The sequence below is a fragment of the Lepidochelys kempii genome, chromosome 6 (assembly GCF_965140285.1).
Source record: "Lepidochelys kempii isolate rLepKem1 chromosome 6, rLepKem1.hap1, whole genome shotgun sequence".
Lineage (NCBI taxonomy): Eukaryota > Metazoa > Chordata > Testudines > Cheloniidae > Lepidochelys > Lepidochelys kempii.
Genome location: NC_136385.1, coordinates 68353134 through 68366570, shown reverse-complemented (window position 1 = coordinate 68366570; position 13437 = coordinate 68353134). Strand labels below are relative to the sequence as shown.

The following is a 13437-nucleotide window of genomic DNA, read 5'->3' as shown; positions in this document are numbered from 1 at the left end:
CACTGTTTCTATAGTTAAATTATCATCAAGTCAGCCCCATTTCATTCCAGTTCCTAAGCCTGTGCTGAAGGCTAAAAGTCTTGAAAGCATCCTTAAAAAAAAATCAGATAAAACAAAAGATGACTGTGGCTGCTTGTGCCAAGCACAGAATTCTTGCTGGCTGCTCTCATCGGCAGTCTGGCCTATTAACCTCTATGCCTTCTATTTTACAGCAGGCAACAATGTTTTTGTGATGTTCCAACTTGATAAGATGGCTGTCTTTTTTCACCCCTTTTGAAAATGTCTCTGGTGTCTGTAGAGAGAAGGCAAGTCATGGCAGAAAGTCTAAATCAACTAAGGGTATGTCTCCATTTGAGGTGGTAGGTGCAATTCCCAGCTTGCGTGGGTACCTGTTGGGTGGCTAACTCGAGCCACCACCCACGCTATCCTGGCTACACTGTTATTTTTAGAGCTGGGTACATCTGTGTGACCTGGGAAACACACCTCCCAGCTCAGTTGTAGACGCATCTTAAGAGTGAGGCAAATCCTGTCTGTTAGATTCTTATGTGCCCACCAGAAGCTCAAGGTGACAGGTCTGTTGTCTAAGCTTCAGGCTCATCATACCTTGACTTTATGGTAATCACACATTCAGCTCCTGGAAGGGTATATTCAGCCCTTCATTCTTCCACAGCAGATAGATTAGAGTCTGGATCTTTTGGATAATACCTTATAGCTCTGGCTGCTCTGTGGACATGAAAGATCACATGACACATTATGAAACTTTGCTACAAGGTTCTAGGCCAAATTTTACTCCTCCCTACCATTGTGCACTGTGCTATTTCCTTAACTACTGCTCTCCACTGCCAACATGGCTGTTTTTAAGTGCTGTCATGTGAAAACTATTGCTCATTAAAGTATCTAATTCCAACTATTTCAAAAAGTGAACTTTAAATTATTTAGGGTCAATCCTTGAGGCCTGGATATGCAGTCTTACGGATCATGTTAGCCCCATATGATTCATAAGCAGGGATGAACAATCTTGAAGGGGGCAGATGGCTAAAAATCAGTTCTTTGGGAGAAGTGTATACAGCCACCTTCAAAGGAAGGCTACCCCACCTCCCTCACAAGCCCAGAGTAGCTGTGGCATCAAGCAAGCCATGCAGTTTAGTCTGTTTCTCTGCCAGAGCACTGGGAAGGCCAGTATTAGGGGATGAATTGCACAGAAATAAATAAGCACAAATCAGGCTTAAATTAGAAAAGCACAATATATTCACAATATGGCTGTGAATCTACATTAACTATATGGAGTCTGATGTACAGCTGGATTGTAGCAGAGGGCAATGGCACATAATACACAAACGCCACTTCATTACTCTGTATATGGATAGAAATAGTGCAGAACCCTGTTAGCTATTTAGTCATAATGCACAACACAACTACTATTCTTACATTTATTTTCTTGTTAGTTATTTACTGGAGAATTATATGCTGTGCATATGTCTGTGAGCACGCATGCGCACTCACACCCCCACTCAAAGATATGCAGAAAGTTCACATTTTAATAATTTAGTTTCAAAGACTGATCATTTTCATTTACATTTTTACAACCTTGTCTTAATTTATGATATCCCCAAACCCTCTAAAATCAGGCTCTCTGTATCTTTGCTTTGCAATGAATTGAATGAAGACTTAGCAATCGGCAGGGAATTAGTGTACTTGTAGCACTGAACACATTCTCCCCCCTACTTTAATCAAAACTAGCAAGTTCAAAAGGGAAAAGGGGTAGAAGGAATTCCATATAATGCTGGCGTAACTCTTCTGCTCCTTAACTGGGTTCATTTGTCTCCTGGCACCGGACCAAAAGAGTTTAGGAGAAGACTGAAGAAGAAAATTGCAAGCCATGCAGTACGTGTATTGGAACTGACATGTCTAATACGATATGATTCATGGACACTTTGCACTACACTAAATAAAGAGGTCTGACAGCCCACCCACTGTGGGCAGAGTGGATTACATTTTCTAATGTGAAGAGGAGATGCATAATAAAGAATACCACTGAATTGTGGTGAAGAAACCCACTTCAGTGTTAGCTCAAAATAATTTAAAAACATAACTTGCCCAGAGCAATTGATTTCCAGTAAGAAGTAAATATATATGAATATGGGGCTCATGAGCTGGTTTTCATTGCGTGACTATTGGACGCCATTGAATTTACTGTATAACATAGATATGGAAAATCACCAGAAACCATTTAAGATTAAAGCTGAAATGTATAAAAACACACTCACCTGAAAGTTATTTTGGGAAGTTGGTTTGAATTTTGGGAGATTCTTATTTTATCCAAATGGGTTCATTCATCATTACCAAAATAACTGCATATGCAAATTGATCCTTACTTTGTTTAGAAGTGGGACCATCACCAAAGCCAAAATGCAGCATCCAAGCACTACCTACACTTTAAACCACCTGCAGTACTGAAAATACAGCCAACGTGCTAGATTTCAAGTCCTACATGAGGGCATTTTTTTCAGCAAGCAAAACTGTAGAAACAAAGATGGACCCAAACTAGAAGTTCAGATCCAGTTTGACAAGCAGGTGGATTACTGGATCTGAGATTTTGGCTTCATCTATTACAAAGATAGGGACCAGCTGTAAGTTTGGGGATGTTTCATGCTAGATCTCAAAGTTCAGGGATGCTGGACAAGGCTCAGCTAAAATCATGTGGCCAGACTAAGTAGGCAGATGTGCAGCGGGGACAGGGGAAGAAGAATCCTTTTTGGAACCAGTCTGTGGAGGCTCTTTCAGGCTAATAACTAAAGCAACACTTCACAGAATCATAGAAATGTAGGGCTGGAAGAGATCTCGAAATCCTCTAGTCCAGCCCCCTGCACTGAGGCAGGATCAAGCAAACCTAGACCACCCCAGACAGGTGTTTGCCTAACCTGTTCTTAGAAACCTCATGCCCAGTCCCCATGCCCTGCTCTCTATGTACAGCTGAGGAATGGATTGCTGTATCATGCCTCCCCATGCTGACTTTCCCACTTGCATAACTTTCACAGCAAAGGAGACCTTCATGACTGCAGAAGAGGAGCCAATTTTCCCCCTTAACTGAAGTGCTTGACTTCTGCATCCACATGAGAAAGGAATCTGAAGAAGGCACATTCCTGAGGAAAGAGACTATAACCTTATCCTCACAGTGGTCTCAAGAGTTCATCTCCACAATGGCCTGGCCATGAAAAATGGTTTTGACAGAAATTGAGAATCCTCCTGCACAGTCTGTGCAGGTGGTAAAATGGTTCTACTTGACCATTTGAACACAGAGCTCCATTGATCGGGAGCACTGTTAATAATAAATTCTCTCTTTCCCAGCAACATGGACTTTATATCCTCCGGCTGAATGCCACTCTATCAAAGAGGAGGCATTCTGATTTGTTTTGGGACCATTGCACGCACACTTCTCAAAAGATAGATGCTGGCTTGTTAAGGAGAAATATACAGCAGTTTAAGCTTAGTTTAGATCACTAGTCTCAAGTGAATGTTTGTTTACACCAAGAAAACTGCAGACCTGCTTCCACAAAATTGGCAGTTTCTGTTCAGAGATGCCCAGGACTGAAATAAAAGAGATACTACAAATCTAGAATGAAGTGCATTGGCAGAGCTGTGTAGAGGTAGATTGTATTGCACCTGCCTGCTCTATGCCTGGTTCTCAGTCTCCCCATAATATTAGAATGCCAGGGGAAAGCTGCAGGTTAGGGGTGAAACCCTTTGGCAACAATGTCCGAGATGTAAGGGGTCATGGCTGAAATATTTGGGGCAAGTAGAGATCAAGTTTGAGGGGAATTTGCAAAACCAGGCCTGAAACAGCAGGGATATGACAGTTGAGAAGCAAACTGGCAACCTTTTGAGAGCAGCAGACAGGAAAAGCAGGAATGTAGCAGTTTACAGGTCAAGAATAAGGAGGAATAAAAGTGCTCGGTGGATCAGGACTGGAATAAAGGTGTGTATATCAGAAATCAGGTGTACTGGTGGAGCTGGGTGAGGAAGATTGCTGTACTAGAACAGAAGGATGTTAGTGGATTACAGCAGTGTTTCTCAACCAGGGGTACTTGTACCCCTGGAGGCATGTAGAGGTCTTCCGGGGGCACATCAACTCATCTAGATATTTGTCTAGTTTTACAACAGGCTACATAAAAAGCACTAGCAAAGTCAGCACAAACTAAAATTTCCTACAATGACTTGTTTGTACTAATCTATTTACCATACACTGAAATGTAAGTATAATATTTATTTTCCAATTGATTTATTTTATAATTATATGGTAAAAATGAGAACATACACAAATTTTAGTAACAGTGTGCTGTGCTATATTTTTTAGTAACAGTGTGCTGTATTTTTATGTCTGATTTTGTAAGCAAGTAGTTTTTAAGTGAGGTGAAACTTGGAGGGTATGACAAATCAGACTCCTGCAAGGGGTACAGTACTCTGGAAAGGTTGAGAACCACTGGGTTACAGGTTCAGATTAAGGTGAATCAGAAGGGGATTGAATAGCTAAAAGGTATTGGACTACAGGTCACCCTTGAGGTACATTAGCAGAGGTATGAATACGCTCAGGACCAACATGGAGAAGATTTGGAATCAGGTTTGGCAGAGCTGTAGGTGAAAGGGGATGTCCATATCAGAATAGCATAGGTGCTGCAGATCAGTACAGCATCACTTTGGCAGTGGTGTACACAGAGCCCTTGTGTGAAAAATAGCAGTGTTTGAAAGCTGTGGGGTCCTTGTACGGAAATACCAGGTTAACAATGAGATGCACTGGCAGAGGTGTAGAAGTCAGGTGCAATGGAATGGTGGTTAATATGCTGAGGAGGTGTACTGATGCTACTTTTTGATAAATGGAATACCATGGAGTGGTGAGCTGCAAGTTTATGTGCACTCCAGTAACTGAACACTATTGGAGGCATTATTTGCTTTACCTGAGAGGGGAACATGTGGTTTCTTCCACTGCAGTGAGTGCTGTTCTAGACACTGACTACAATAGGCGTTTAGGGAGATGGGAGATTCACATCCTTCTGTACACAACACACATGATCGCCACTGGCCAAAGATGGGTGTTGAAGTGAAAAAAATGGCATTATTCTACTCAAACCTCACCTCCCAGAGTTACAGTCCCATAATTTCTCATATGGCTCTCCATTCTAACCCTCCTCTGACAGCTCCCTGTTCCACCTTCCCTCCTGATCTTTCTCTGATTTCCACTCTTCACAGTTTACACACAAAGCTGGGAAGAAGGGGGAAGAAAAACGCCAGTACTATATACTGTGTTGCTGCAGTCAAGAAGGAGCCTCATGAGTATTACAGCATGGCTATTGTCAGCCTGACAGTAAGTCATGCCTTGGCATTTTTGTTACATCTTCCATGTGGAATTGGATTGGTTGTGAAAAATATAGAACATCGCTGGATTTCAGAAATTAACATCTTTCCAGATAAGTCTATTCTTAGCACCAAAGGCTTTGAAAGTATGTCTTTTTATGCTAAGAACATTAAGCAAATCAAGGGTTAGGAAATGTACTTCATTTGGCATTGTATTATGACAAAACAATCTTTCTTTTGTTTTTATCATAGATATAAATCTAAACAGCATCAATTTGCAAGAGGGGAGGGGAGGAGAAGATAAATGCAGGAGACTTCAGATTCCTTATTTAACCTGTTTTTCCCTGCTGTCCAACCTCCAAAGCTCCAGGTCACAGCCACAATTGGCTGAGAAGAACTGGCTGAGGTTTCAAGTCAGCTGAAGGGACACAACACATTTCCCACATTCTCCTCTGAAAAGGTTTCCACAAATTTTGGATTAGGTTCTGTTATTTTATCTGACTCCGTTCGCTCCATCCCTCTTTACTAAAAATGTGTGGAACTGTAGTTCTCCTCTGTGAAGAGATCCAATTTCAAGGTGACACTATTGCAGCTGCTATTCTGGAACAGCAGAATGCAAAAGGGCACTTTTCACTCTACCAGGGAGCTGTCTCCCATGGTGGTGCTTAAAGATAAATATAGTCAGCTTAGAGACGCTGTTATGTCTCCTGTTTTCTTCCTCCTCCTAATGGCTTGATGACTAGATCAATTGCTTAATCAGGTCAATGAATATTAACAAGAATATGGGCAACCTCTCTTAGCTGAATAAGGATTGAGCTGTCCTGTTTGTGTACTCTGCACTAGAGCTTATAGGATGAATTTTCAAACTAGATAAAACGGTTATTGTCCTTAGGCACTTTCAAAAACAGTTGGTCAACACATGCTCCAGTCATAAGCCTCAATTTGGTGTCTTTTCACATCTCATTGTAGATTCATGTTTCTCTTCCATACCTAATCCTAGCTTAATCCTGCAAACTGCTTAGTACATTGAGTCACACCCTGGAAATCAATTGGACTACTCACAGAAGTAGAGCCTATTGCTTGATAAGAGGTATTTGCAGGATTGAGCTCTAAATCAGTAGCAACACCATGCCACTTTCCATATTCTTGCCTTGACTCCTACATTGCTGGAGGTCTGTATTTCATTCCTGTGCTGAACTTGGACAAGAGCCACTTTTTCCTGATACAGAGATGTCAAATCATGCTGCTTCTCATCCCTCTGACTGAATCAGCCTAACCTGCAAGTCTCTGGTCAATCCAACCTTCCTCAAAGTAGATTTTGCTGCCTATTTACTAGACGATATTGGCTTTCTGCATTTTTACTAATCATTGTAAGGAGTTGATTGTCAGTGAAATGTGCCACAGAGAGCAAAGTGTCTTTATCCACAGAACAGGTAAAGCAGCAGTGAAAGCTTCCTTAAACTGTCCCAGCGATGTGCTTCAAGCCTGGCCTGGAAAAATATACTCCAGGGCTGAGAGGGCATTTCAGGGTTAATGCTTTATTCAAATCCAATTATTTTATTGGGCACAAAAAGTGGGAGTGTGCTAATAAAGTTTGCAGATGATACAAAGCTGGGAGGTATTGCTAATTTAGAGAAGGACAGGGATACCCTACAGGAGGATCTGGATGACCTTGTAAACTGGAGTAATAGGAATAGGATGAAATTTAATAGTGAGAAGTGTAAGGTCATGCATTTAGGGATTAATAACAAGAATTTTAGTTATAAGCTAGGGACGCATCAACTAGAAGTAACGGAGGAGGAAAAGGACCTTGGAGTATTGGTTGATCATAGGTTGACTATGAGCTGCCAATGTGATATGGCTGTGAAAAAAGCTAATGTCGTCTTGGGATGCATCAGGAGAGGTATTTCCAGTAGGGATAAGGAGGTTTTAGTACCGTTATATAAGGCACTGCTGAGACCTCACCTGGAATACTGTGTGCAGTTCTGGTCTCCCATGTTTAAGAAGGATGAATTCAAACTGGAACAGGTACAGAGAAGGGCTACTAGGATGATCCGAGGAATGGAAAACTTGTCTTATGAAAGGAGACTCAGGGAGCTTGGCTTGTTTAGCCTAACTAAAAGAAGGTTGAGGGGAGATATGATTGCTCTCTATAAATATATCAGAGGGATAAATACCAGAGAGGGAGAGGAATTATTTAAACTCCATACCAATGTGGACACAAGAACAAATGGATATAAACTGGCCACTAGGAAATTTAGATTAGAAATTAGACGAAGGTTTCTAACCATCAGAGGAGTGAAGTTTTGGAATAGCCTTCCGAGGGAAGTAGTGGGGGCAAAAGATCTATCTTGCTTTAAGATTAAACTCGATAAGTTTATGGAGGAGATGGTATGATGGGATAACATGGTTTTGGTAATTAAATATTCATGGTAAATAGGCCCAATGGCCTGTGATGGGTTTTTAGATGGGGTAAGATCCAAGTTACCCGGGAAAGAATTTTCTGTAGTATCTGGCTGATGAATCTTGCCCATATGCTTAGGGTTTAGCTGATCGCCATATTTGGGGTCGGGAAGGAATTTTCCTCCAGGGCAGATTGGAAGGCCCTGGAGGTTTTTCGCCTTCCTCTGTAGCATGGGGCACGGGTCACTTGCTGGAGGATTCTCTGCTCCTTGAGGTCTTCAAACTACAATTTGAGGACTTCAATAGCACAGATATAGGTGTGAGGTCTTTTTTAGGAGTGGTGGGTGAAATTCTGTGGCCTGCATTGTGCAGGAGGTCAGACTAGATGATCATAATGGTCCCTTCTGACCTAAATATCTATGAATCTATGAATCTATGAATCTAAATCCTTATCTTCTCTGCTGGGATTGCAAACAAAGTAGAAAATTAGAACTAGTAGTCTTGGGATTTTGTGAGGTGCGCAGCTGTCCACTGGGAACTGCACTGAGACCCCTGACTCATTTTACATCTGTCACTGAGGGTATCTATCACACGGCACTGACTTTTGGTCTCAATAGCCATGGACAAGTTCTGAGCTGGAGATCTGTCAAGGAATGGCTCTATATTTCGATACCACGCTCCTGAGACACCCCTGGTTCCACAGGTTGTGACACAACTTCATTGTGTGAGAATGGTCCCTGTAATAGGGCATATTCCCACGGGGCTCCTGTGCTCTCAGAAGAAGTCTAAAGGAACTGTAATGAAGTATCTGGGGAAGACAAGAAACATCACATCATCTCACATCATCTTCCCAGCTGCTCTCCCCAGTGCTCTTCCATGCTTCTTGACTTTAGCTGACCTTTTTGTCTATCTGCTGATCATGTGCTGTATTTGCCAACTTTATTTCTAATGTCTCAAACAGGAGCCTGTATCCCCCTGTTCCTGTATGATGTCACTATATAGGATATTGCATGGCAATATTGTGATGCAGACTAGAGCTATATAAACACTTAACAGGTTTTCAGAGATCACCCTAAGGGAATCCAATCACTTGGTTAAAAATTGTTACTCTTTACAGAAGAGACCCAATTTGGCATAATCTTTTATGCCTTGACTGAAGGGCACATCCAGAAAATAGGCGCAGATCAGTCAGCTTTTCCCTTCATTTCCTCTTCCTCCAGCACCTCGCCTCTTCTTCGTGAGTTAAAAGGGCCATATTCCTTTTAGTACTAATTCATAATCTTTCATTTAAACCATGGTTCTTACCTGTGACAACGCTGGGAATTTTAGACAGAAAGCTCTTGACTGTTCGGATGGGAACTCCACCTGCTTTGTCATCCTGCATTCTTGTAATTATATCTTCAATCTGGCAAGGGGGAAGGAAAGGATTACATTGGGTTTGCAAGAATAGTGACTATAGATACTCATAATGCTGATAAAGTATTGGCACCAGCAAAAATGAGGTGCCATGGAATCTTTTCATGTCATTTGCTAAGATTTGCTAAGCTATTCCAACTCCCTTGTCACTGGCAAGAAGGGGGAAAGGGACTGAAAATGTATTGATATGATTGGTTAATGCACGGTTTACATGAACAATCCTAGAAGTGTTTCAGTGTAACAGCCGTGTTAGTCTGTATTCGCAAAAAGAAAAGGAGTACTTGTGGCACCTGGAAGACTAAGTTCCAGACATGTCAACGACTTCCATTTTTTCCTGTTGGGCCATACTTTGATTCCTTACTCAGTCAAAACTCCCACTGAAGACAGCTGGCCCAGAATAACTAATGCACTTCAAAGGTAAAAGTAAAAGAATTGGAAAAAAATGAAGCAAGTGGAAAAATTAAGCAAAATTTCAGATAGTTTCAGTTGCTCCTGGCATTGGTTGCCACATATTTGGGAATAGCTGCATCACACACTCATGGCTCCAGCACATAAATAATATAATCAATCCACACGTGACAATATTTATTTGTTGTTGACTGATAATGTGATAGGCCCTACACAAGGGGAAGAAAGTTCCTGTCCTGAAGAGCTAGCTCACGACATCCAACATCATTTCCCTCCCCCCTTATTCCACATGCCTCCCCAAAACAGTGGAACAAATCAAAGCTGAAGTTGCTTCCTTAAAAAGTGCAGTGATGTGAGTCACCTTGAGAGTTGGACAAATGGTGCTGTGCGCATTGCTGTACTATTCTTACTAGTTGGCATCTGACTAGAACGAGTTGAAATTTGTGCACGCGCGTCTGTGTAAAAATTAGTGTTGATGAAAGGAGATACCAGAAAGAGAAGCTAGTATGTCTTTCTTATTGCCCTAACAGGTACACCATTGGTGGCAGCAGCAGCTCAAACTTTCTAATACTCCCTTTTCAACTACAGCTGTGTGAAATAATGGATTTTTTGGTTTGCTGGCAATTATGAAAAAAATAAAATTCATTTTGGTTCAGGTCAAAACCAAATTAAAATTTTTGTCAAATCAAGAAGTTGAAAAAGGCTTGTTTTTGGGTCAAATAAAACATTTAATTTCAACAAAACCTAGACATTTTGTTTCATTTTCAACCTTTTAAAAGATTTTTGGGAAATTTGAAACATAAAATCCTTTCAAACTGAAAAATCGAAACATTTCATTTTGAAAAAATGTCAAAATAAAATGTAGATTTTTTTTTTCTGAATTTTTGATCAAAAAGCAGTTTAAAGAAACAGACAAATTGGTAAAACATTTTGGCATTTTTTGTTTCAAAAGTTTTGGCTGATGCATTTTGCCCATCTCTAGTCTCATTCCTTACTCAATCCACACCTCTAGGAGTGGGAAAGGAATTCAGTTTTCATTCCCATCTTATTGCTAGCCTCTCTGCTGAAACTGCCTTCACAGCTGAGAATTTATGCCAATTCGGGGGGGGGGGTGTTTTTCGTGATGTGGAACACTTACAGTCACTGCTGATCTGGGCTCTTTTTGAATCAGCAATCTAGAGGGAGAATACTCTACTTAATAATCACCTGAGCCATGCCACACACTCTCTCCCTCTCATTATCTACATGTCCAGTCTGCTAAATTTAGAGCATATTTTCCATATAGACAGCACGAAAGGAGAAAGGGTCAAGAGAAGATTAATCACAGAGCAGTCAAACATTTCAGTAAAGGAATATAGTAGAATCAGGCTACTTTATTTCTCTATTCAGAATCACTGGTTTTGCCCCCACTTTAATACTAATAGTGGAAGAAAAGATGAGAATTGAAAATTCTGGTAGTTCTGCAGCATGCCTTCTAATTTAGCCACACACACACACATATGTTAAATTTAATTACATTATGGTCATTATTACTGAGTTGTTCAACTATATTAACCTCTTGGACCAGATCCCGTGAGCCATTTAGGACTAAATCTAGAATTGCCTCTCCCTTTATGGGTTCCAGGACTAGCTGCACCAAGAAGCAGTCATTTATGGTGTCTAGAAATTTTATCTCTGCATCCCAGCCTGAAGTGACATATATCCAGTCAACATGGAGATATCTGAAATACCCCATTGTTATTCAGTTTTCTATTTTTGTAGCTTCTCTAATCATAGAATCATAGAATATCAGGGTTGGAAGGGACCCCTGAAGGTCATCTAGTCCAACCCCCTGCTCAAAGCAGGACCAATTCCCAGTTAAATCATCCCAGCCAGGGCTTTGTCAAGCCTGACCTTAAAAACCTCTAAGGAAGGAGATTCTACCACCTCCCTAGGTAACGCATTCCAGTGTTTCACCACCCTCTTAGTGAAAAAGTTTTTCCTAATATCCAATCTAAACCTCCCCCACTGCAACTTGAGACCATTACTCCTCGTTCTGTCATCTGCTACCATTGAGAACAGTCTAGAGCCATCCTCTTTGGAACCCCCCTTTCAGGTAGTTGAAAGCAGCTATCAAATCCCCCCTCATTCTTCTCTTCTGCAGGCTAAACAATTCCAGCTCCCTCAGCCTCTCCTCATAACTCATGTGTTCTAGACCCCTAATCATTTTTGTTGCCCTTCGCTGGACTCTCTCCAATTTATCCACATCCTTCTTGTAGTGTGGGGCCCAAAACTGGACACAGTACTCCAGATGAGGCCTCACCAATGTCGAATAGAGGGGAACGATCACGTCCCTCGATCTGCTCGCTATGCCCCTACTTATACATCCCAAAATGCCATTGGCCTTCTTGGCAACAAGGGCACACTGCTGACTCATATCCAGCTTCTCGTCCACTGTCACCCCTAGGTCCTTTTCCGCAGAACTGCTGCCTAGCCATTCGGTCCCTAGTCTGTAGCGGTGCATTGGATTCTTCCATCCTAAGTGCAGGACCCTGCACTTATCCTTATTGAACCTCATCAGATTTCTTTTGGCCCAATCCTCCAATTTGTCTAGGTCCTTCTGTATCCTATCCCTCCCCTCCAGCGTATCTACCACTCCTCCCAGTTTAGTATCATCCGCAAATTTGCTGAGAGTGCAATCCACACCATCCTCCAGATCATTTATGAAGATATTGAACAAAACCGGCCCCAGGACCGACCCTTGGGGCACTCCACTTGATACCAGCTGCCAACTAGACATGGAGCATTGATCACTACCTGTTGAGCCCGACAATCTAGCCAGCTTTCTACCCACCTTATAGGGCATTCATCCAGCCCATACTTCCTTAACTTGCTGACAAGAATACTGTGGGAGACCGTGTCAAAAGCTTTGCTAAAGTCAAGATACAATACATCCACTGCTTTCCCTTCATCCACAGAACCAGTAATCTCATCATAAAAGGCAATTAGATTAGTCAGGCATGACCTTCCCTTGGTGAATCCATGCTGGCTGTTCCTGATCACTTTCCTCTCATGCAAGTGCTTCAGGATTGATTCTTTGAGGACCTGCTCCATGATTTTTCCAGGGACTGAGGTGAGGCTGACTGGCCTGTAGTTCCCTGGATCCTCCTTCTTCCCTTTTTTAAAGATTGGCACTACATTAGCCTTTTTCCAGTCATCCGGGACTTCCCCCGTTCGCCACAAGTTTTCAAAGATAATGGCCAATGGCTCTGCAATCACAGCCGCCAATTCCTTCAGCACTCTCGGATGCAACTCGTCCGGCCCCATGGACTTGTGCACGTCCAGCTTTTCTAAATAGTCCCTAACCACCTCTATCTCCACAGAGGGCTGGCCATCTCTTCCCTATTTTGTGATGCCCAGCGCAGCAGTCTGGGAGCTGACCTTGTTAGTGAAGACAGAGGCAAAAAAAGCATTGAGTACATTAGCTTTTTCCACATTCTCTGTCACTAGGTTGACTCCCTCATTCAGTAAGGGGCCCACACTTTCCTTGGCCCTGATCTCCCTGAACATTTCACAATCACCATCATCCTGGTCAGGTGGTTGGTAGTATATTCCTACTGCTTTACTCTTATTATTCAAGCATGGAATTTCTATCCATAAAGATTCTATGGTACAGTTTGAGTCATTTAAGCTTTTTAATATATTTAACTCTATGTTTTCTTTCACATAGTGCCACTCCCCCACCAGCATGATCTACTCTGTCCTTCCTATTTATTTTGTATGCTGGTATTACTGTGTGTGATGGTGTATAATTGGAACATGGAAATTGGTCATTGGAACATGACCATTTGTATCATTAATACTGCCATGGTTAGACAATTG

The 13437-nt window shown here is 41.8% G+C and overlaps 1 protein-coding gene across 1 annotated transcript in view; it reads right to left on the bottom strand.

Annotated features, from left to right (window-relative positions):
- RGS6 (regulator of G protein signaling 6) overlaps positions 1-9157 on the bottom strand; it is a 170098-nt gene extending 160941 nt beyond the window's left edge. Inside the window, exon 1 of the mRNA XM_073350672.2 lies at positions 9058-9157. Within this exon, the coding sequence (XP_073206773.1) occupies positions 9058-9136 (79 nt within the window). The 5' untranslated portion in view covers positions 9137-9157. The remainder of the gene's footprint in view (positions 1-9057) is intronic.
- Between the last annotated feature and the right edge of the window lie 4280 nt (positions 9158-13437).